This window comes from Alosa sapidissima, chromosome 17, assembly GCF_018492685.1.
Source record: "Alosa sapidissima isolate fAloSap1 chromosome 17, fAloSap1.pri, whole genome shotgun sequence".
Taxonomy (NCBI): domain Eukaryota; kingdom Metazoa; phylum Chordata; class Actinopteri; order Clupeiformes; family Clupeidae; genus Alosa; species Alosa sapidissima.
Genome location: NC_055973.1, coordinates 5,134,410 through 5,159,367, shown reverse-complemented (window position 1 = coordinate 5,159,367; position 24,958 = coordinate 5,134,410). Strand labels below are relative to the sequence as shown.

General features: G+C 45.8%; 1 protein-coding gene across 2 annotated transcripts in view; it reads right to left on the bottom strand.

Annotated features, from left to right (window-relative positions):
• Nucleotides 1–24,958, bottom strand: part of pou6f2 (POU class 6 homeobox 2) — a 105,118-nt gene that overhangs the window by 16,519 nt on the left and 63,641 nt on the right. For both annotated transcript variants that reach the window (XM_042068332.1, XM_042068333.1), the window contains 2 exons: nucleotides 20,640–20,989; nucleotides 4,720–4,857 (listed from right to left, as the gene is read on the bottom strand). In XM_042068332.1, coding sequence (XP_041924266.1) covers nucleotides 4,720–4,857; nucleotides 20,640–20,989 — 488 coding nt within the window. The remainder of the gene's footprint in view (nucleotides 1–4,719; nucleotides 4,858–20,639; nucleotides 20,990–24,958) is intronic.

The following is a 24,958-nucleotide window of genomic DNA, read 5'->3' as shown; positions in this document are numbered from 1 at the left end:
ACACACACACACACACACACACACACACACACACACACTCGCTGTGATTCATCCTACTGTGTCTTTGTCTCTCTCTCTGTCCCTTTCTCCCCTGCAAGCAGAACTCATTAAGATTATGCTGCTCTTGTTTCCAGAGGTATGTCATCTCCTCTCTCCAGCCAGGCCAATCTATAGTATTAGCCATGGTCGCCAGGCAATATCTCTGCCCATTTTCTCCCCTACCAGCTCGGCCTCCACACAAACTGCCTCTTCATATTGGTCTGGGAAAGTTGGGATACACTTTTTGATGTGAAAGTGAAACAGAAACAAATGCAATGTTTCGTGTCCCTGAAAGCATTTCCCACACAGTCGAATTTGATTTTCCGATGCTCATTTCATTTGATAATACACTTTTTTCATTATTTGAGGGAATCCACTTCTTTCTGAATTCAAGACTTCTTTTGAAAAGAATTGAGCATTTCACTGATATATGAAAGAATGTGTATTGTCCCCACACCGAGAAGGACATCTCTTGAGAAAATCATGTTTTTAAAAAAAAATCCACTGAAAAAAATAAATAAAAAATCCACTGGAATACCTACGACTGCAGTTGTGTTTTTTGACCACTTTCTCTTGTATGTTATAAATATAAATACAAATAAACTTGACTAATTGAAGGTCAAGACTCAGACCACTTTGATGAAATCTTTCATAAATAAGTAATACCTTCTAGTGCACCTGAGACATTCTACAAAAGAATGCAATACATACTTATCAATGTGAGTTTGAAATAAAATAAAGAGTATTCTCTCTATCTCTCTCTCTCTCTCTCTCTCACTCACACTCTCTCTCTCACACACACACACACTATCTCTCTCTGTCTCTATCTCTATCTCTCTCTATGTGTGTGTGTGTGCATTTGAGTATGTGAGGAGCTTTGAGCTTCCTGTGGGGCTGAGATTTCCACCAGAGGCAGACACCCGCCTGAAAAGGATGGATGGGACCCAGTAGCCCAGGCACCAAGGGGCTTTCCAGGGAAAGCAAAGATGAAGAAACAGGGTTAAGAGATCTGGGATTTCTTCCCCTCACAACAGCCGTTTTGGGGGGATGGAGTGGGATGGGGTGGCTTGGCTACAGAGGTCACACTTGAAGGAATCCTTAATCTTCCTGTCCACGCAAAACTGCCCGGTGGAGAACCTCAGGGGCTGCTTATTGGCCCTAGTTGCTCGCAAGGAGCTAAAGAGAAGCTATTCACAGGGAATCTGTAGTCCAGGTGCTTTCATAGCACACAAATCACCCAGCAGCCAAAGCAGACTGCGGTTTTCACAATACCATTCCTTTGCCTATTGAGCATGCAGACAGAGCAGAAGTGAAGGATCTTTCCTTACAGACCTACTTGGGTGGGACAAAGCGCTGTTCCTCCGACCTCAGTTTAAAAAGACTAAAGACCCATTGAACTGCTGTTTGTGTGTGATAGATACGACACTAAAGATGCACTGAAATACTAAAGACTCATTTCTGACCTTTCTGGCTTTGAAACAGACAAGGAGAGTGAAATTGCAACCTTGACATTAGTGAACACTATATTGGAATCTATTAACAATTCTATTGCTGCAGCACTTACATGTATTATCAAAAATATTTTTGAAAGCAGCGAGCCAGGTAGTGTGGGGAGAGGAGATGTTGATTGAATGGTTGCCTGGAAAAAGAGGAGGTCACGCCGGCTTTATGGACCACATGGCCTGAGGGGGCAGGTGCAAGCCCAAAATGTCTCTTCTTCATGCGAACAGACAAATTACCCTAAGTGCCGAGTGTCCGAGACATTTATTTTGGAAAACAAATGTGAGAGAGAAAGAGAGAGAGAGAGAGAGAGAGAGAGAGAGAGAGAGAGAGAGAGAGAGAGAGAGAGAGAGAGAGAGAGAGAACACATTTCTGGGGTAATGGTGTGCTGCCGTGGCTACAAGTGAAGTCACATTTGGCATTAGCTGGAAGCTCTGCGTCTCCTCGGCTGGTGCTATATTTGAAGAAGACTGGCGTCGGGCATTCTTATGGGCCCCCAAACCAAAGTAAACAAACAAGCTAGTTTGGGCTCTCTTCCCAGATTAAACATGCTACTCTCTCTCTTTCTTTCTTTCTTTCTTTCTTTCTTTTTTTCTTTCTTTCTTTCTTCCTGTCTTCTTTCATGTGCGTGTAGGGTGGGTGGTGATTCTTTTCCTGGAGTGTGGCGCGTCTGCTTGTGTGCCTACTGGTCCTGGAGCCAGGTTGGGGGCATGTATTAGTATCTTTAATGTTAAAAGCGGGGGTGGGGACCGGCTGTGAGAGCGGTGGACATTTCAGGGCGCTCCAGCTGAATAATGTGGCCTGATAATAAGGTCAGGAGCAAAGGCTTTCGCCCAGGGCTCCGACCGTCTTGGTGACCTGATTATGTCAGGCGGTGTCAAGCACGGAGACACTACAAAAGCAGAGAGCATCCCATCAAATCCATCTCTGTGGCAGTTCGTCCCTGGCGCTCGGGGCAGTACCAGAGCATGCGAGAGCTCGGTGTCCCCTCATTAGTGGTGTTTAGCATCAAAGACACACCCGCACTCACTCTCACACACACACACACAGACGCACACACACATGCTCAACATGCACACACAGCATGGAGATTATGCAGGCGCTGACACATACTTGAATACAGTTGAAAAAGTGTGTATGAGTGTGGTGACACTGTGCAAAGATTAAATGTCCATGTGCACACACATGCACACACACACACACACACACACACACACACACACACACACACTAGACCCTTCTCCTCAAAGCAATGCAAAACACATACACACACACACACACACACACACACACAAACAGACACACACGCACTCACACAAAGAAACCAAAGGAGGCTCTCTGCGATTCCCTCCAGAAACAATTGTTTCAAGCTTGTTATGCCTCGGAAAGCCAGTGGCGAGGAGAGGAGAGGAGAGGGGAGGAGAGGAGATGAGAGGGGAGGAGAGGAGAGGAAAGGAGAAGAGAGGGATGAGACAGAGGTGAGGGTAAATAACAGCAGGGTTGGTGTGAAAGGGCACATTGGCCATACAATCTTCCTTTAATATGGGCTGTGTGCACCTGCGATAAGATGATTCATTAGATCGGGCCCTGCTCTGACAAGCATCATCGTTCAAGCCTCTGGCTACTGATGGAGCAATACTGCAGTCGCCCCGTAAATATGACAAGGTCAGCGTTTTATCCCTACACTTTATACTGTCACGGGGGGAAAGGTAGGAAGGCCTCCCCCCAACCCGCCCTTTGTTTATGCTGAGATGCTTAACATGTTATATCTATTGAGGCCATGGTGGAGCAAATTGACATAGAAATAGAATTACTGTGTGGAAAAGAAATATAGCACATTGAATTGTGTATAAAATATGGGTTGTGCCAATCATGGTAGAGTAATGTTTTGTTATTGCACTTATAATACATACTATATGCAATATGTGTACATAAAAACTTATACTACAGGCTACAGCACTGAAGAAAAATCTTTTTTCCTCTCATCTCTAAGTACACTAAATCAAAATGCATCAGAAGCACTATTTTGAATGAATATCTAATATCTCAGTTTTGACTATATCGGGCGCTATTGTGCACTCAAGCGCAATTGACTTTGTATACTGACGCTTTCTATTTTGTCTTTCCTATTTTGCATTCAGCGCATATTGGAATTTCCCTCCACAAGTACTTGTCGGTAAATTAAGGAATGCAATTGCGACCATGGGGTGGTTCAGTGAAAAGAGGGGGCGTGTTCCGGTGCAAACGTTTCCTGTTGATATTTTGCGGTTTCACAAAGTATTTCCGCCACAAGAAAATCCTGGTCTAAAGTCAGGTGGCGCAAATTCAGATGCTATTTTAAGGGTGCATGCATGGCCACAGGGGCGCCTGCAGGAATGAATGCTAAGCACACCGATCTACAGACACCTCCGTGCACACACGGAAACATTCAAAGCCTTGATAACGTGTTTACAAACTCTACTTTACAGAAAGTATTGTAAGTAGCCTACTGTCATGCAGTTAATGAGATACTGTGCAGAGTTGGAAAGTTAGGGCGTTTGATACTTGCGTTTCCGATTGTTAAGATAGCGCCATTACGAGTGTGTAGATTCTGGTCATGAAAATCTGATCCTACTCTTATAGACTTCAAATGTTCTAAGGCCTTTGGACTGAAAATTATCTGATCATAGGGCTACCATTTACATAAAAAGACCCAATATGTGCAGCTACTTCAAATGCAGTAAATGAGTTCAAATGTTTGTGCATGAACTCTTCACTGGAATTACAGAATCTATTATAGAGCCATTTCCTCAAGGCTCTATAAAATCCTTTGTTGAAAGGTTCTTTGAAAATTATATTTCACTCTCTAAGCAGAACCTTATGAGGCTCAGCTGGGGCAAGCTGAAGAGTCCATTTGTTGAGAACCGCAACCTTGTTTGAGGTGTTTTTCAGCTGTATGTTCCAGGATCTGACTATGAGGGTCATAGTGTGAGGAGCAGGGGAAGACTGTGTGGTGTGTGTGTGTGTGAGTGTGTCTGTGTGTGTGTGTGTGTGTGTGTGTGAGTGTGTGTGTGTGCGAGAGAGTGTGTGTGTGTGTGTGTGTGTGTGTGTGTGTGTGTGTGTGTGTGTGTGTGTTTATATGTGCGTGTGTGTATGCAGTGATTAGGTGGATGTGCAGGGCCACTATATAGTTTCGCTCACCTGTCCTTGGGCATTGGTAACCAGCTGGCCCGTGACACCCTGCAGGCTGGAGAGTGCATTGCCAAACACCTGGGACCCGGCGATGGAGCCCATGGCCGCCGCTGCTGCCACGGCCGCCTGGCTGGCCAGAGGGTTGAGCTGAGGAGGGGACCACAGAGAACCAGGTTAGAGAACAGAGAACCAGGCTAGAGAACAGAGAACCGGGTTAGAGAACAGAGAACCAGGTTAGAGAACAGAGAACCTATTTCTGAGACCTGTGCATCTGACAAAAACAGACACGGTGTGAATGCTATTTCAAAGCAGAATACCAAGCAAACTGAGCCAATTCAAAACACAAAACACAATTCGGAGGACTCTCCTTGTTTCTGTAATTTGTGACTAAAGTTAAAATTTGGAAATCGGGAAACTTTCGAAGAGATAGGCATCCTTGTCTGACAATTATCTCATGTGTGCAAAGCCTATTGATAAGAGTGGGTGTCCTCCTACTGTGGCAAAATCAGACAGAAACGTATCAAGAATTCACTTACAGCGATTGTAAAACTCCAAACATACACGTACAAGAGTGATATAAGCATTTCCGTACAAAAAACAAAACATTAAAAACAAACAAACAAGCAAACAAACAAACAAACAAACAAACAAACAAATAAATAAATAAATAAATAAATACTAACCAAACTAAATAAACACACAATCGCCCTCTTTTTACCTGCTTGCCCTGGAGACCTCTCTACTTGTCCCTGCTAGTATAATGAACTCATTTCTACTCCCTGATGCTCCAACCGACACACACACACACACACACACACACACACACACACACACACACACACACACAGACACACAGACACACACACACACACACACACACACACACACACACACACACACTCACACACTCACACACACACACACACACACACACACTCCCAAACTCCTGACAGAGCTCAGGGCCGCGTTGTGCCCAGTGGCTGGCCGGCCCTTATAAATCAAGCTAACCACCTATTAAGGGCTGAAAATGCACCGCTGATTTGGTTGTGCTGCCACAGAGCTGAAGCCTTATTAGGTTGTTTAAGCAGATCAGAGGCCCGGGGAGGCAGCCGAGACCTTCCAATTACTCGAGCGAATGGAAAAATAATAGAAACAGTGGCGAGGACAGGGCCTGTTGCTACTGCTACTGCTGCTGAGGATGCGTTCGCTGATAGAGATGTGGGGGGAAAGACAAAATGAAACAAAACACAGTCCAAAGAAAAATGGACGCACAGAAACGAAAGCACATTGAGAAGATGTAAACATGGTAATGGTGGTGGTTTAAAAAAGAAACAAGGTTGCTTCATAAAATCCCAAAGAGACATGCATTTATTTTTGAAGAACATTTAGGAAAACAGAGAATTCGAGAGGGAAAGGGACAGTTTTTATTTTGTGGTGATGGAGTGATTGTGTGAGACAGGCACCACTGGATGTGTCAGCCATAGCTGAGAGAAAATTTCAAGAAAAAAACGTCTTTTGCTCAGGGTTTGCAATGCACTGCCTCCCCCCTTTCCCTCTCAACACAAGTGCTCCATGGGGATTTGAGCTTTGTTAAACTGAGACCACTAAGGCGCCATTCATCTTTTATCATATCCCAGCCCCATATATTACCACGCTTTCTGAAATCAAATGATGAAAAAATGTCACGGAGCGATCAATACTTTTTCATTGACAGTAAAGGTTAAGCGCATTAAGAATGACACCACATTTGTCTTATGAAATCATATTTCATGTTGGTGGCCTAAAATTGGCCGAGATTGATATTGCGTCCCCTAGACTGAAAGTCATCCTCTTTTTTTTCGGTGCTAATCACAGAAATCGCCTTCATGTGTCCAGCACTTTGTCCTTCTGGAAAAGTCAAGAGCCCAAGCTTGACATCTGTGACCCAGATGTTAAACAGAAGGCTCCTAGTTTGAATATGCCCTTTATTATTTAGAGTGACACATTGCGTTTACCACTGCGTAATAAAACTGACACTGACATCATGAGACACTCAAGACTCTTTGCAGTGACGTGCAGAAATACTTCAAGTTTAATATCTAAAACATTAATAAGTCATAGCACCGAAAGCATACAAACGTAACAGACACACGTCTGTTATTCATTAGGCACCATAATGTTGAATAAGAAAGCAAACAGCGATGGGAGATGTGACAAGTATCATTGTAAGACGACTCCCAGTAGATGCTCGGAAATGCCCTTTGGTGTTCAAGTCAGATGTCATGCAAAGCTTATGTAAGTATAATAGAGGCTTTGCATTTGAAAACCCAGCCACCCCCCTCCACTCCAACCTCCAGCCGCCACCCACGGAAAATGATAGTGAGCAGCCTCTTCACCGACACCCATGGTGGCTAAGTCTCTCCGAATGGCGTGGCTTTGTCAATGGAAGAGAGATGCTGGCGATGGAGAGGAGGCTTATCTCAAGCAAACATCTTCAAATAAATACGTGTATCTGAGCGAGGGAGCACTGGAGAGGGTTTGCTTGGAAATATCAACCTGGGATTGCATTAACAGATAATCCTCCCAACCCCCAACCCCCCCCCCCCCCACACACACACACACACACACACACACACTCCACCGCCATCACTCTTACTATCGGGAGAGGAGTTTCGGCCGTCGCTGGGGAGGAAGAGGATTTGAATGCTTGAGGGGCGATATGATGGACTGATAGAGGGGAGATGAGGAGAAAAAAGGGAGGTGAGATGGTTAGAACGGGGGCACAGAAGTGTTGATCTTAAGGCCAGCTAGCATGCTAGGCACACGTAGCACTTCCCAGTTCTGAGTGGCGCAAAATGCATGAGATGACAAAAGTGAGTTTGGGTTTATTTTTTTGGATTGTGTTCTGTCAGGTTTATTGCTGATTTCTTCCAACTTTTATGTTTATACATGATGTCATGCGACGTGACGTGTGTCAGTGCATGTCCACAAGGGAGGGGGCAGAGGAGGGGTGTGTGTGTGTGTGTGTGTGGGGGTGGGTGGGTAGTGGACCACTTTTTTTCTGTTTCTAATCCCTCCAACAATATACATTATTCAATATCCCTGTCACAAAGCATCCAGCTAATATTGTATATGTGTTTCTGCTTGTGGCGTTCAAGAGAGCGGCGAATAGTAGCTGTTGTGTTTACTGCCATAGGGTCGGCTTTGGGGTCAGGGCCCTTTGTGGTGCCTACATTATTCCAATTCATGCCCGTTGAAATTCAGTATCTCCACAGTCGGGCCTCTCCCCACTCCGTAATATGGAAAGCAGCAGGGGAGCGACCACACATAAAGCGGGAGGGACCGATCGCAGTGTTTGACGTCGGAGGATCTAAACAGGTGATTTTACGCTACGCCGCTGCACTCTCAACCTCCAGGGGAGACAGGAAATGGCCATGCTGCCCCGCCATTTTGGGGCTGATTGTATGTGTTGCCGGAGCTAAACAGTCCTCCCCTCCCTCATTCCTGGTCTCAGAAAAGAGACAGCATGTAAACCATTCAGACGCCCGCCTCCTCTCCTCCTCCGCCCGCTGTGAATACGTAGAGCTTCGGATTCACAATGCACTTGAGTCAGGCATGAGATCGACTAGGAAGATGCCCGACAGAGATTTTAAAACATTTTCATAGAGATAGACAGACAGATAAGGGGAGAGAGAGAGACAGAGAGAGAGAGAGGAAGAGAGATCCTAGTGAGATTAAAAAAGTGCCATACAATATTTGAATTCACCTCAGATCTATCTCATCAAAGGGTGTGTTTTCTGAAGCACACATTTTCTTTTCTGCTTGTATAGACACCGTTGTAGGAGTTAACTGGAATAGAGAACGGATTTTCAAACAGAGCAGCTTAGTTCTGTTTATGATTTCCCTACATGGCATAAATCACATGACTGCATTGAAAGTCTTGTAAAGCTAAATACTTTGCACATTTTTGTGTCATTAAATATGGTTAAACAGTGCAGCCATGTTCAAATAGAGGAGTTTTGAATTTCTGTAAATGTTTTATCAAAGCTTGCGTCTGTATCAAAAGAAGCATGAAATATAAATCAGCATGCCTATAATCAGTGTGCATTAACACCTCAACCAGCTACACTGTGGAAGAAAAAACGTCAATCAGTGAATGATGTAGATTTATGATGTCAGTGACTGACATAATGCTCTGAATAAAACTCCGGCAAGGTTATGCTTTTCTGAAACCTTTACCTGCCATCACCGTCTCCTTCACAACAAGCCAAGCTTCTGGAGGAAATTTCTAGAAGTTAAAGCCTTGCATTAATGCTGAATGCAGCAGAAAGGAGTCTGATATGAGGTTAGGGGCATTACAATTCATATTATTTGTGCCCATAAAGCTAAACTGTTAAAAGAAAGTTTTTCACCTTAGGCAAAGGAAGAAGGGGGTGAGTAAATTTGAAACTCTATTAAGTAGACCATGGCCTGTGGTAGCCATTTGACCATGGGGGTCACCCTGTGCAACAGTCCATGTAATCTCTCGAATGTGGTGGGAAAAAAATAAACTCTGTGTGTTACCACAAAGAGAAGCCTCTGGAAACTCAAGCGGAAATGGCCCCCAAAAAACTTAAAGGTCTTTGAAGTGAATTGCATTTCTTGCAAGAACCAACCAGGTTAAAGGGACACGTACAAGATATCTGCCCTCAAACACTAACAATATTGCTGCTGATTTTTAAAAATACATCAAAAGGTCCAAATCGGTCACATGAATTACAGTTTGACACGAGCCACCTTTTGAGGACACATGCAGACCTCAATCATCAAATTTCACCCAATAGTAGCAAACCCCTTTCTTCTTAGTAGTATGAAGACAAATCAACCTTGAGGTGCTTTTGGGTAAAGGTGACACTGCCTGTTTTATAAAGGAGGTTATGCTTATCACAAAACCAGCTCTGATCTTCACTCAGTTATTTAGAGCTGGCTTGCTATCTGGACGACCCCGTCTCTCTCAAGTTCACCCTTCCTGTCACGCTTAGAAAAATACTGTCCAAAACAGCAGCATTAAAACGCCGACATGACCTAGGCAGGACAGACCACTCCATCTCGCCCATCTGGGCTGTTAAAAATAAGAGAGTGGGACTCAGAAGGCAAACCGTGTGTGTCAGGGCCCAGTTCTGCGTCACCTCTCTCCCACAGAGCCCGTCGTCTCTGGGCCGACTTTGGCACAGATAAGGACCAGCTCCGGGGTCCAAAGCCAGTTGCTTCTTGAGGTCTTATATTATATATATATTATCCTTTACCTTGCACCTCTGTTACTCTCCATCCCTGCGCTCCTCTCTGTCTGTCTGTCTCTCTATCTCTCTCTCCCTCTCTGTCTGTTTCTCTCCCTCCGTCCTCTTCCAAGTGAGCGTAATCAGCTGTGACACGAGCAGGCGTGCTGAGACTCGCCCCTGCGCCCCGCAGACTCCACTTCCACCTCCGCCTGCTGCCTGCCGCCGTCCCCGGGCTCCCCCCGTCGGCCGCCCCTAATCCACCACGCTCCCCTCGGCCCAGCCGTACAGCGAAATGCCATTAGGCCCCCCGAAAACACCTCTGGTCCACGCCTCAGGCCCTGGAAGCCTGATGTGGGCCCCACGTTTGAGGGGGGCAGGGGAGTGGTGGTGGTGGCCTCTTTGCACCATTCAAGCTGCTTACGGAAGAGGGAATTCCTCAAGGAGAAAAACACAGAGAAATGAAGAGGGGGAGAAAAAACTCAGTTGCCCTGGGGAGGCAAAACAGGTAGAAGTGAAATATCCTCTGAAAAAACAGAGGTGAGATATAAAAAGAGAGAGAAAGAAAGAAAGAAAGAAACTGTAAATATTGCAACCAGAGATGATAAAACCCAGAGGAATCCAATGGACTACCTCAGGTCACTACTCCCACAATATATCAGAGGGGGCAGGACAGGAGGCAGCTGGAGGGTGCGTCAGAAGCACTCGAGGAGCAGCAGAGGACGCTGAAGGGGTCCAGCTCGCCGCATAAAAGGCTCTAACCTCCGGAGAGGTGGCCAGGAGTGCCTGTATTTAACCAGGCAATGCAAATGAGAGATGGACTGAGCGGGAGAAAAACGACAAACCCAGCCATTAAGACGTGATTAAGTGCCGCTCAACAGCCGTCAATCTCCTTCCTCATTAGGTTCATTTCGAGTAAGAGCGGCTTCTGTCATTACATAAAATGTTCCCCTTTCCCATTTGTTGATAATTGTAAGAATCTGAAGTTCCCCAGGGAATTTCTGGTCAATTCCCAATCAATCACTCACTCTCTCTCTCTCTTCCCTTTTTCTCGGCTAAAGAGGAATAACGTCAGAATATTAATTTTGCACTCTGGATCAAATCGTTTTCATACGCTGAAAATGTGCAAATTTTACCAACATGTTCTGCCTTTTTTTTTGGTGATAGATTATCAAGGTCCAGTGAAAAAAAAAATGCTGACCAGTGTGACACATTTGGTGCAGCTATTTCCGTAAGGCCGGTGAAGTTGACTAGTGTAGCAACGATGACTTACACAGAGAAAGCTGTGCTGCTGTGAGTATGACACACACTGATGATGTACAGGACCTGGACTGACCCATTCTGTTGACACGCACCTGTACGTTGTTGATGGAGAACTAGGACCCGAAGGGCACATTAGCCCAGCTGAAAGATTCAGAGCAGAATGATAGATGACTGGACTTTTACGAGCCTGATTAAAAATAATAAAAAAAACAGGATACACATGACTTGATTTTAAAACGGAAGCAATAAAAAGAAACTGCGCGCATCTCAGGGCTCAGCGAGGAGAGGCAATTCTAATTTATCAGAGCGTGTTTCAGTTCTGGCCAACATTTGAGGACACTGCCAATCATTTTGACTGCGCCAGATGCCTGACATACAAATACAGCATTTGAACAAGTTTAATATTGGCCTAATCAATGGGCAGTGATCTTTTGTTGACCTCTATTGGATAGGGCCCCGGTCATCTTTGTCTGGGCTTCATAAACAGAATAATGGTAAATGATTACTCCTCGGCGTGACGTCCGAAAAGCACAGCGCCTAATGAAGAATAATGGGGAAGTTTTTTTGTTGGGGGTAGGAGGGTGGGGGTTTAAGGGGAGACAGAGGGGCAGCGCAGGGCTGTCAGGTGCCATTTGAAGACTCCAGGCGCAGAGATTAATGGTGGGAGAGACAGCGCGGCAGCCATGATGTGGCCACCAGCCGATCGATAAAACTCCAAGCCCCCTGCTCTCCTGTCACATCCGAGCTCGCAGGCCTGAGTGTGTGTGAACACTCACATGCACACACACACACACACACACACACACACACACACAGGTTGATCAACACTCATGCCATATCAACACTAAGTGGTGTGATGAATTGACAGAATTGGTAGACAGAATTGATCTAATTCTTCCTCGCTACACGAGGTAAGTGAACTTAAAATCACATTGCATGGCTATTTGTCATCATTTTTTCCTCAAATTTTGATGCATAGATATGCTTGTTTGTTTGATACCCTATGAGGTATTTTGAGATTGGCCAAATGTAATGAGACTACTACACAAGGAGATAGATAGAAAGGTGTAATATTGACCTTCTGTCTGAAGCGCTCAGTGTTCTTTTTGCTGCTGTGTTAATGGACACCAAAGATTACAGCACTGTCTGATGGGTGCTTTTAAGTGAATATGTGAGGTGTGTGTGTTGGGAGGGAGACTGAGGAAGGTGATGCTTTGAGATAATGATCCCTATCAGCAGTGGTGAGTAGTCATGGAAGGAAGACTGTTTAATCAAAGACATTTGAAGCTAAAATTAAGTGATGCTTAAACTGCACATTTCTATCCACACTATTCATGATAAGACACTATAAGAAAGCCATGTGTTCTTCTATGTTCAAGTGACATTTTGAGGAGATCATCTATTCACATACACAAAGCCACACCATGACTTGGCTAGTCCTCTAACCTTTCCCAAGTGTTCCTTTTGAAATAAGCCCTGCAGTTTCATGGCACAAAGGTAGCAGCTCAGACCCTTCCCTACTAGTCTAAGTGCATTCCTCTCCTCCCTCTCCCACTCCATGCTTTATAATTATTCATATGAAAAGCAGAGCTGTTTATGGGCCACCGTCTTATTTTCTGCTTCAGTCAACAGTGCACAGTTGTATTTTCACATAGCCGCCGCTGCTCGTTACATAAGGCAATTTTCTGGCTTCTTAAGAGCCCATCTCTGGGCCGCATTAATGAGACGCCTCCGTGCCCACCCGTGCTGCCAGCAGGTGCCCGCTCTGCCCGCTAATACGCACGATTAGCCCCCCACTCCTCACCGACTCTCCACCTCATCAGGAATATGGGGCCCGCAGCCACTGCTGTTAAGAAATTATTGCTGGGGGGGGGTTGGGGTGGAGAAACTGTCCGCCCGCTGATGTGATTACAGTAACAGACTCAGAGTGTATGAGCTGGCAGAATATAATATGGTCCTGCTGACTCTCCTGTAGGCAAAGTAGCCACACTCTGCAGGCTTTTGTATTTGACTTCAACAATAACATGATGCATATATGTGGGTGGTGGCACACTGACTCTGAACCAATGGAGAGCGCTCTAGAGATAAATTGGGTCTCATAAGGTCGGAAACCTTCCAACCCCCGAGAGCCCAGACCAACAATGTGAGTCTTAGTGAGTGCGACTAATGGTAATATTCCTCAATTTGCTTCTCTCCGAGGGAGGCCTGTTTAGCAAACAAGTGCTCTTCCACAAAACACACACCCATCAAGCACCCCCCTCAACACACACACACACGCACACATCCATGCACACACGCTAGCACACACACACACACACACACACACACACACACACACACACACTCGCAGTGCCTGACCCAGGCCTCCTGCAGTGTCAATTAAAAGAGTACCAGTGGCGCTGTGTATGTGTGTGTGTGTGTGTGTGCGTGTGTGTGTGCGTGCGTGTGTGTGTGTGTGTGTGTGTGTGTATGTGTGTGTGTCTGTCTAAGCACAATCTCATCTCCCGTGCTCCTGAGCTCCAAGCTTAGCCGCCTGCCTGACAGGCCAACAACTAATTACAGACAGACAGAACAGGGCCCCTTTTTCAGGCCAAGCAATGGGCAATTTCACAGATCTCCGGCCGAGGCTGATTTAGTCTCCGCTGCTCGAGTAGACCCAGCCAGTTGCCACGCAGAGTTAGCAGAGTGGAGTGGCAATCTGCACCTTCCCCACATATGGCTTTAATCAGATTTGTATTGTTTCTGAAACCATTGAGGGATTTCAAGCTCAAATTAAACATGGACACATACACACACACAAACACACACACACACACACACATGCATGAATGTTCCACATTCATTTCAGGCAAAAAAAAGAGAAATCGATAAACAGAATCACTTCAAATATGTAATGGCAGACAGTGCAGCGCTTCTGGTCCTGACTACAGCTAAAAGCAGATGACAAGAATCAATTGGGATGATGATGGCGATTTTGCGGGCGGTTGACATGATCGAGGGTGGCCCAAATTAGAAGCCAGCGGAGAAGTGTGTCTGATGGGGGGCCTCAAAGGAGTTGGGGATGGGGTGGTGGTGGTGGGGGTGATGGGAGAGGAGATGATGGCATAAACACAAGACACTGGAATCAGTGAAAGGAGAAGACGCTTTGTGTGTGTGTATGCATGTGTGTGCATTTGTGTGCATTGTGTGTGTGTGTGTGTGTGGGTGTGGGTGTGTGTCTGTGTCTGTAGTCAGGCCTCTGAAGGCCTCATCCTGGTTGCCAGACGGTGACCTTGGTGTAGATGGGGCTTCAGGAGGAGGCTCTAATGAGGCCTGATTGCAGTGAATGGCAGGGGATGGAGTGAGTGAGGGGAGGAGGAGGAGGTAGAGAAGAGATGTGAGGAGAGGAGAGGGGGAGAAGAGATGTGGGTAAAAGGAAGAGAGACTGAAGAAGAGGGAAGTAAAGGAGAAAAAGAGAGAGAAGGAAAGGTAATTGCAGCACTCATAGGTCTAAGAATGAGTCTAGTGTGTCTACACTAATGTAGGGGTACGAGAAAGAGAGAGAGTTAGAGAGAGAGAGAGAGAGAGGGAGAGAGAGTTAGAGAGAGAGGGAGAGAGAGAGGGGGGGAGAGAGAGTAGAGTCTGTCTGTAAATTGATGGCTGGTGAATGAAAGGGGCTGTAGGGTGTAATTACCCATGGAGGGCTGTCTGTTTTGGGGGTCTGGTAGCCCCCTGACGTGGCTGCTTTGGCAGGGACAGAGGAGGGCACATCAGGCATGAGCACGGCCTGGGGGTGGGGGCTGATGGGATGGGGGGCAGGCAGCTGGATTGTGACGGACAGCTGGAACCTCCCTTTCTCTCTCTCTCTCTCTATCGTTCTTCCCATCTCTTCCATTTCTGTCAGCCCTTTGGAAACACGGTAGTAGACGCACTTCCAAGGTCAAGGCAGGCTGTTTTGGTGCATGTGTGTGTGTGTGTTTGTGTGTGTGTGTGTGCGTGTGTGTGTGTGCGTGTGTGTGTCTGTTAAACAGTCAAGAGAACAGAGGTAGGACAGTGACAGGCCACTGAAGACTACAGGAGAGATCAGACCTCTCACACACACACACACACACAGAGTGGAACATACAACAGACGTGGATCCTAAAAAGTGAAGACAGACAAAGGCCATGAGACCTGAGAGGAGAGTGATGCAAAAGAAACAGAGAATGTGGTTAGGAAAGAGAGAGAAGAAATAAAGAAATAGTGACACATGACAAATATGAAAAGATTACAGTGAAACAAACAAAAAATGATAACGGTTGAGAGAAAAGTAAAGGGGGGGGGGTAATAAATGCGATGGCTATTTGAAATAGCAAGAAAATTCAAATGAAAAAAATTGTTCTCATTGTGTGTGTGTGTGTGTGTGTGTGTGTGTGTGTGTGTGTGTGTGTGTGTCTTTGTTTATGTGTGCATGTCTGTGTGTGTGACAGAGAGCATATCAATGTGTATGAATGTACACACATATGTTAATTTAATGCTGTGTATTAAGCGTCTGCAGTGTGACCGTATGTGCATCTATGAATTTCAATGTCGATACATATATGAGAGAGAGAGAGAGAGGGCGAGAGAGAAAAACAGAGTGTGTGTGTGTGTGTGTGTGTGCGCGCGCGTGTGTGTGTATGTGTGTGTGTGTGTATGTGTGTGTGTGTGTGTGCGCGTGTGTGTGCGTGTGTGTGTGTGTATGTGTGTATGTGTGTGTGTATGTGTGTGTGTGTGTGTGTGCGTGTGTGTGTGTGTGTGCGCGTGTGTGTGTGTATGTGTGTGTGTGTGTGCGTGCGCGTGTGTGTGCGTGTATGTGTGTGTGTGTTTGTGTGTGTGTATGTGTGTGTGTGTATGTGTATGTGTGTGTGTGCGTGTGCGCGTGTATGTGTGTGTGCGTGTGTGTGTGCGTGTGTGTGTGAGGGGTGGATGTGGATGGAGTCATAAGGCAGGGGAAGAGAGAATGGGAAAAGAGACTCAGCCGGCTGCCCTAAACCGCGCTGGGCCACGGATCAGTGTGCCGCGCCTCTCTCTCCCGGCCCCGGCCGATGTAAGCCACTGGACTGGCAAATTACACCAGGCCTACAGCTGTAGCCCGACATTATGATTAATTTGATCAGTAATTTCTCCTGTTTTTCATTTTAATCGGCGCGACCATTCTGCTGTGGCAGGTCTTTCAGATCTAATTAAGATCAATTCTGGTGTAACCGACTTGCCGCCGCACGTTTTTTCCCTCGCTGCCTCAGCCCTCTCCAACACACCCCACCCCCCCGCGCCCAACCCCAGCCCCCTCCCCGGGCCCTCGTCAAATCCCTGGGCTCCCCAGGCGTGGAGAACACCCTGGGCTCAAATCAATCAAGTCCCCAGCAAATCCAGCCGGCTGCGGTAATCAGGCCATTAACACACTTAAGCAAATTTCATAATCTCCCCCGTCTGTTTGTCATCATGCTGGTGGCTATCGCTGGCAAGATGCCTTCCCTCCAGCCGCCCCCCCCCTCTCTCTTCATATCCTCTTTCACTCTCTCACTCTCTCTCTCTCTCTCTCTCTCTCTCTCTCTCTCTCTCTCTTCATATTCCTTTCAATCTCTCTTCATATTCCTCTTTCACTTTCACTCTCTCGCTTTTACTCTCTCTCTTTTGTACATGCACACATGTACTTTTTCCATTCTCACAATAGTGTGAAGAGGAAGCCTGAAGGATATTAATGGCCTTTTCTGACACTGTCACGTCTGCAATAAATGTTGACATCGTCTCTGCTGTTACGCCATTCATCGGCGTTACTGTCAGTAGCCGCGGTCCTAATGCCAGACTCAGGGCCGCTTTTGCCAACCGCTACTGGGAGATTAATAAGGCCTACTGGTGACACTTCAAACAGTGCTGGACAGTGATCTCACAGCCCTGACAAAAGACAAAAAGCTATTTGGTATCAGTCCCGGAAAAAAAGGAAATGAATAATTCATAGCACATAAAAACAGAATGGGGGAGAGTATGCAACAGACAGGTGTAGTATGCGGCCCTCAGTACAACAAAAAAAAAAAATCTCCACTTCACTACAACTCCCAAGATGCCCTTAGGTGGGTTCCATTTTATAATTATGATGAGAGCAGAAGGCAGATGGGGCGCCAGGTCTTTATTTCTTGTTTGGTTATTTGCTGTGGGAGGCTACCCTGCCACGCTGACAGGTGTCTGCTCTACAGTGCAGGGGCCTCTCCAAAGCCTCTGGGACTCCCAGCCACATAATGGGAGGTCTGGCTCGCCCATCTCTTTCAGAAACCACAGACAAGGGTCCACGCGTGAGAGGATGAGAGAGATGTGTGTGGGGGGATGAGTGTGTGGAATGTATGTGTGTGTGTGTGTGTGGGGGGGGGGGGGTAGGTGTGTGTGTGTGTGTGTGTGTGTGTGTGTGTGTGTGTGTGTGTGAGAGAGAGAGAGAGAGAGAGAGAGAGAGTAGGAGGTGTAAGGTGCACAGACCCCTGCCTCACACGTGTCTCTAATTCCCACAGTATTTGCAACACATTGGCCCAACTGTCCCTCCAGGCGCATCGATGGCGTCACTTACACCGAGCACGGTGTAACTTCCTTTGAAAAGCCCACAGTAGGCCAATTACGGACACCACACCCACCCGCACAACCACTGTCTCCCACCTTCAGCCGGTCTTGCTCCTACGGCAAGCAGAGTTTGAGGTGCTGGGGAGATGGCTGGTGAGCCTTAACCCCCGTTAGGGTTGTGATTCTGATGAAGTCCAATGACACATCATGGGAATAGTCCTTTTATGAAATGCCCACTGTGAGAGTGATCGCCAGGAGACTTGGACTTGTTAACCTGGGTGATGCCCCAACCCAACCCAACAAGATGGCTTTAATCATAAACTCTGATCAGATCAGACAATGACTTAAGGATGCCTGATGGTATCAAGGGTCTCAATGTCCATCCCAGAAAGCTAGACAAACTGTGGATGGCAGCTTTTGCTACTGGAGAGCATTCTCCTGACTCAATCTGTAGAGAATCCCTGTGTGTCCTGCTAGGTTTGAAAATATCTCCATTTGAGAATGTGGTTTTTACTGCATTATTGCTGATCTCAAACGGAAAAAAAAACACATTACATCTCCTCCTGAAGTACTTTTTGTATTTTTAGCTTTTACTTTTGCTGATGGATCACATGAGAGTAACATTCATAGGCTGTTAACACTTTTGACTTTGACCTCTCATGCCTGTTTTAGTCCATCTCTTTCTGAGTGCCAGCACAGCCCCTGACCTGTTTCACAGAGTCACTGAGACAGAGAGAGGGAGAGAGAGAGAGAGAAAGAGAGAGATAAAGAGAGTGTGAGTGTGAGTGTATGTGTGTGAGAGAGAGAAATGACACCTCTTCAGCCACCTCAGAAACAATGTCGGCTCAATGTCGGTTGTGGTGTCATCACAGGCTCACTATCATCTTCACAGGCATGTAGCTATACCCATGCAGCTGTACCCAAACGGTGCACGCTTAAATAAATAGATTTGCTGATGGAGGAATTGTGTGAGGCTTGAATCCTGTCTTGTTCATTCTAAGCAGAGCCTTTTTGAAGTAACAGAGGTCTGCAGTGCTTACAAAAATAACCCAGGTGTAATTTGTTGGTGACAAATACTCCAATATATTTAAGTCTTCAAGTCCACCTACAGATATCATCACATGAATCACACATTACACAAAACAAAACGAAACAAAAAAGTAGAAACATTTGTCCACATGCCTTTCTGGCACCCACATTAAAAGCAGTGCTGCCTGGAAGCTGAGGGGCGGTTTGTTTCTGGAAGCTTCCACCAGACAGGCCGGCTCTAGGGGCCGTAATGTGTTGGTCGAGTCTAGCGGGGCCGTGACAGGTCTAGATCTGGGGACCACGGGGCGAAATAAATGGCCCCGACTCATTCCAGCCATAAAGGAGGACGCAGCGCAAACCAATAAGGGACCTGACGCTGATGAATGTGGCCGAGACCCAGGAGGCGACCCGGCCCCCCCCCCCCCCCCCCAGAGATGAAACCGGGGGGATATATGAAATAAGAGAGGGGTTATTAGTGGCCAGGCCTGACAGCTGGATGGACAGAGGCAGAGGGAGATGGATAGACAGACAACAAACCCAAAGAAAGAAGGAAAGAAAGAAAGGAAGAAGGAAAGCTTTATGTACAGGGGACAGATCTTCAGATGGGCCAGAAGAGTTCAGGTGTTTAGTTTAAAGGAATACAGGGAAATACATCATGCATCATCTAAAAAAACACTTTTACTGGTTAGCTTGTGTGCTTCCTTCATTCTGTAGAATATTTTTCCTTAGTATTGCAATTAGTGTAAATAGTTCATTTTACAAAAATGAAAACAGGAATTGGAATCAGAATGGCTGTTGTGAAGGGCATATGATTTACGATTAAAACTTGAATATTCCTACTAGATGCTTTGATTTTTACTTATTTTGCACTTATGTGTGTTTTCAGTGTTCTTGTTGGTGCAGCACATGAACGTCCAGAAAATCTAATCTAATGTGCTTTAACCAAAAGGCAATATTTGGAGGCTTGTGCCAAATTGGAGTTCATTGTTAACACCATCTATGGCTTTCCCTCGCTGGAAATGTTTAAGTGGGTAACTCGATATCTCTCACAGGGAATGACAACCACTTCATAATCCCCTGGGAAGATAAAACTTCGGGGTAATATGAACTCTACCCAAAGATCCTGTCAATACCTGATTATCATAAAGTAGATTCTAATCTATTTTCACGCCGAACATCATAGCTCAAAATCTGATCAGTCAGATGTTCATTTTCAGTAATAGCGCAAGTCTATTGCTGTCGTAGGCAGCTGGATATAAAAGCCTGAACTATAAATTCTCAATTTTATGGCATTCTCAGGGACAACCCTCTGAACGGCAGCCTACTCCAGGAAAAATATTTGTAATATCCAAGATTTCCCCAGACAAATTCAATCACCCAATTGAATTACTGTCCCATTCTCTAGCGTTCAAGCCAGACCACGTCTCTACTACCCAGAATGCTCTTGACGCACTGTGAATAATGCAGGAGATTTAAGTGAAAGAACATTTTATTTCAAAGATTATCTTTTATTTGCTTTCAATTTACTTCCCTGACAGCAGACCACCCAGTCTCCATATATGGGCTCTGCTAAAAAGGCTGATAAATGTTGAGTAATGGCTGGATATGTTTAAGAGGGCTCTGGACTGAAACTACAGCACTTCCAAACTGCCAAAATGTTCTTTTACTAAATGAGCTTCCTGTGTCGTCTGACAGGAAGAGATATATGACCATTACTATTGGCACCTACCATGTGAGCGCTGGGGCATACAAAGCATGCGTGATTTATTGATTGATCGATGATAGACATGAATGAAAACCCCGATTCTCATGAAGGATACGAGTTTGAGAGATTAAGAGCTTAAGTTGTGGGCTCACCGGAAGTGGCATGGGAGGGGTCACTGGTGAGGGCAGGCTGCGTGCAGGCGACTGGTTCTGTTGCCTGTGGGGCGGGGACTGTGGGGCCTGTGCTGAGCCGAGATTGGAGGAGGCTGAGGAAGAGGAGGAGCCAGAGGAGGACTGCTGTTGGCTGGCAGGGCTCAGCGGGTGGTGGGGGGCCAAGTGATTGGCTCCCGGCAGGTGGGACTGGCTGCAGAGCTGTGATTGCTGCTGCTGCTGTTGTTGCTGTTGATGGTGCTGTTGCTGCTGCTGCTGCTGCTGCTGGTGGTGCTGCTGCATCTGCTGAAGCTGCTGCAGGTGCTGAAGCTGTGAGTTCAGGGACGAGGTAGCTGAGAGAGACAAAAGGAGAAAGGGGAAAAGAAAGAGACAAGGACAGGTCAATATCATCTTATATCTTGTATGTATTTTATCAATCCATTGAAAAGACACATACTTTTATAATTCAGCAATGTCAACTGGAACAAGCTGAGTTGGAACTGGAAGTTGCAACTCTGTGCAAGCTTTCAGAGTTACATTAAGATCTGAATAGCTTGTAGTGAGCGGGGGCGCATTTCCTGTGGCCTTTTGAACTTCTCGCTTATACATTTCTTTTTTTGTGAGGGTCCTTGGATGTAGATTCCTGCCATTCATGACCCTCTTTCTGTATCATTTTTTTTTGCTCTCCCCTATCTTCATGCAACCTTCCCTCCATTTTCCAAGGCACTCCTGGTGCATAAGTCTCCGGATCCCCCGCACAAGGTCCCTTGAGAGTGGGGCATTTGAGCATACTCGCATTGTGCCATAACAAGAGTCTATACAGCGACAGTGGGAGTGATAACCCTGAGATTAGGATCTCAAACTGTGATAGGATAATGGACCAATGGATGTCCCCTTCACCATCGTGCCAGAATGCTGGAAATGTGATGAATGTTAATGATTCGGTTAAGCATTTAAAACAATTCACTGCAACCCTTAGGAGTGGCCACAGACAGGAATGAAGACCACAACATTCCTGTTGCTGAAGCTTGCTCTTTTCAACTGTCCTCTAGTGAAGGTAGCTCTCAGCATCCACATATACTGTACACAATGGTATCTGTACACTGTATGTCTGAGGCTACTGTTAGTGTGTTTTAATGGTGAATTTAAGTCACGCTCTTTGTACCCTGCCAATGAAAAGTGGATGTATTTTTCTCCTTGAGGTTAACCTTTAAACTACTTTTGAATGGTGCATTGAATAAGAAGTGAATCTGTGCAGCAAATCCGCCAAAAGCAGGTGCTTTGACATAGGGTGTCTCAGACTTGCACTCACAGACACAGAAAGCACTCTGTTTGCCCCCTGATTATTTCTTATTCTTAGAAGTACAATATATATATATATATATATATACACATCAGAAATGATTTACACTGAAGTTGATTCCTTACACTGACACAAAAATGCACATTTGACTTGACCTTTCTACCTCTGACACACAGAGGAAATGGTAGCACTAAGTGACAAGGCAGCTATAGAATGCCCCTGTGAATACACTCTCTCTGGTAACCTTCTCTCTCTCTCTCTCTCTCTCTCTTTATGGCCAAATGCACAAACACACCAGGTTGGATCAGGTGGACGTGCATGTGCCTTGTTCTGAACTTTCAAAACTTTACTTTGCTATCTGGTTTTTCACTTTTCTGAGTTAGCCCACAGTTTCAGATGGGTTTAAAGTTTAAGTTTAAAAAAAAAGAAAAAAAATGCAGAATGCCATGCTTCAGATGACACAAACAATAGCTCATCTTCTGTGGAAATAGAATAGCACATAACATCTAACAATAATCAAAGAATAGTGTCTAATACCACTTCGCAAAAATGCATTTAAAATCACTGTCATTATTATTTATATGGTCATTAATTTCTTATAGACGTTCTATCATAGGTAGATGTGGAGGTAGTAAAACTTGTGAGAAAAACTGAAACAGCGAAGAACAATAGCTGATCAATACTTGTTTGAGTGGTAATATAGAATGTATTGATAATGCAAGACAGAAGTTGAGAGCATGGCTTGAACAAGTGGGTGTACATAATTAATTGATGTGCTTGAATAATTGAACTTTTCTACCTACTGCCCTCCATTCTCGAACAGAATGAGAAGGAGAAATACATTGGTTCTGACATCTCTTTGATTACTGCGCTAACCATGGAATGAGAGCTGGACAGGCATTTGAACATTTGATCAGCTATGGCGGCTTGCCTCGGCTTGTAGAAGCACAGGAGTGGAGTCGTGGAGAGAAAAAGGAGGGGGGGGGGGGGGTAGCGGAGGGAAGGAGGAGGAGGAGAAGGAAGAAGAAGAGAGAGAAAAAAGAAAAGAGGGCGTCTCATGACCAGTAAACAGCACTCTTTTAAATTTCTTCTACCTTCTGACACATTGACACCTCTCTCACACCCTGGCATGAATTATAAATATGGCGGGCGCACTGAAAAAGCAGAGAGTCCAATTCTCACTTGAAATGTTGGGGCAAGTTGTCTCGCAAGCTTTGACAGGGCCAGCATCTGTATCTCTGGCGAGTGCACCGCCAAAAGATGTCGAGTGGTTGCTATGAGAGTGTGTGCGTGGAGAGTAAGGAGCATCAGAAGGAAAAAGAGGAGGAGGGGTGAGAGCGAAAGAGTAAAAAAGGAGAAATGAAATGGAAAAGAGAGGGATTTCTGTCAAAAAATTATCGAAACCAGAGGGAAGATCAAAGGCGATCGGAGAGTTCTCCTCCAGCGGCAGCCGGCAAAGTCCAGAGAAAAAGTGCGAGAACAACAAAAGAATATGAAGAAAGGGGAAAACAAACAGAGCAGAGAGAGCGGAGGAGATAAATAGATAGAAAGAGAAAGGGAAAGAGAAAGAGAGAGAGAGAGGGCTAGAGATGAAACCCCATGTGGCCCTATTATATGGCTAGCTCCGCAGGTAAGTGCGCGCCTTAACCGCGGTGCTTTATAAATTCTGTCATCTTGTTAGGGCTGTCAGGATCGCTGACCTTCGCCTCCCCTCTAAATGTGCAAGCAGCTTCATCAGGCTCGTTCTGCTAGCCCACTGCAGACTCAGTGGGCTAATCTGAGCTATCGGCCACGGATAATTATCTCCTCTCCTCCCCTCTTCCTCTCTGTGCTCCTCTTCTCCTCTCTTCCCATAAACTAAACCCTGCCATTTTTTTCTCAAATGTCTTCTCTCCTTGTTCTACACAGTATATCAGCCGTGACTGTTCCCCTTGTCTCCTCTGCCTCCGTCGCTTTTCATAATGATGGACTGAAGGTGTGAAATCAGAGGAGGAGAGGAGAAAGAAGTCATGTGGGGTACGCATTCTATGGTTCAAAATATGGTACATTTTCTATCATTTCTAACTGGAACAAGCCACTTCCAGTTAATTATGCTAAGCTAGGCTAATGGTGTTAAACTGGGTTATTGCACACACAGAGAAAAGAATGGTATGTAACGTCTAATCTGGAGTAGGCTAATGGTGTTAAACTGGGTTATTGCACACACAGAGAAAAGAATGGTATGTAACGTCTAATCTGGAGTAGGCTACATGGCAAATAAGCTTTTTTCCCAAAAAGTCAATGTGTTCCTTTAAGATACCAAAACCGTATATTTACCATGGGCAAAAACCGTAATGCATACCGAATCGTGTGCACACTATACTGTTGCATCCTTATAGATGTCCAGGCAAGACGGACAGGAATCAGTGTTTGTGGGACATGAAACTGTAACACAATACCAGTAAAAGATGTCCTGCATGGGGCTGTTCATGCTACACGTACCATACCCTCCTAATGTGACATGGCTAATCATGCTACACGTACCATACCCTCCTTATGTGACATGGATCTGCATCAAACTAGTTCAGACTTTAATGATGTGCTAATAATAATGCTCAAGTGAAAGTTTGTGGGAAATACAGGTAAACAACAGTCTCAACCTTCTCTGTCTGTGAGTGGCTTTATAACAAGTGACACATTCAGCTGAACCGCAGGGTCAGCCTGCCACTAACCCTGCCCTGTCTCTTGCACCTCCACACTTACTTTGGCACAAAAGCAAACTACGGCGCTCTGTTTTGACACCGCGGCTGTCACCCTGGCGGAGAGCGCGTGCCACTCATTCCCCCCCGTGCCCACAGTGTCTCCACTCACCTGCCTCCTCTCTCGTCCACACAACGTGGCTTTATTAGCCGCTCCATGGCCGAGACGCTGGGATGGACATGCAGGAGAGGAGAGGAGAGGAGAGGGGAGCTGGTTTTGTTTTGGCACAGGTCACGGCACCGAGCTGTTTAACAGAGGCTTGTCTGCCTGACCTCTGAGA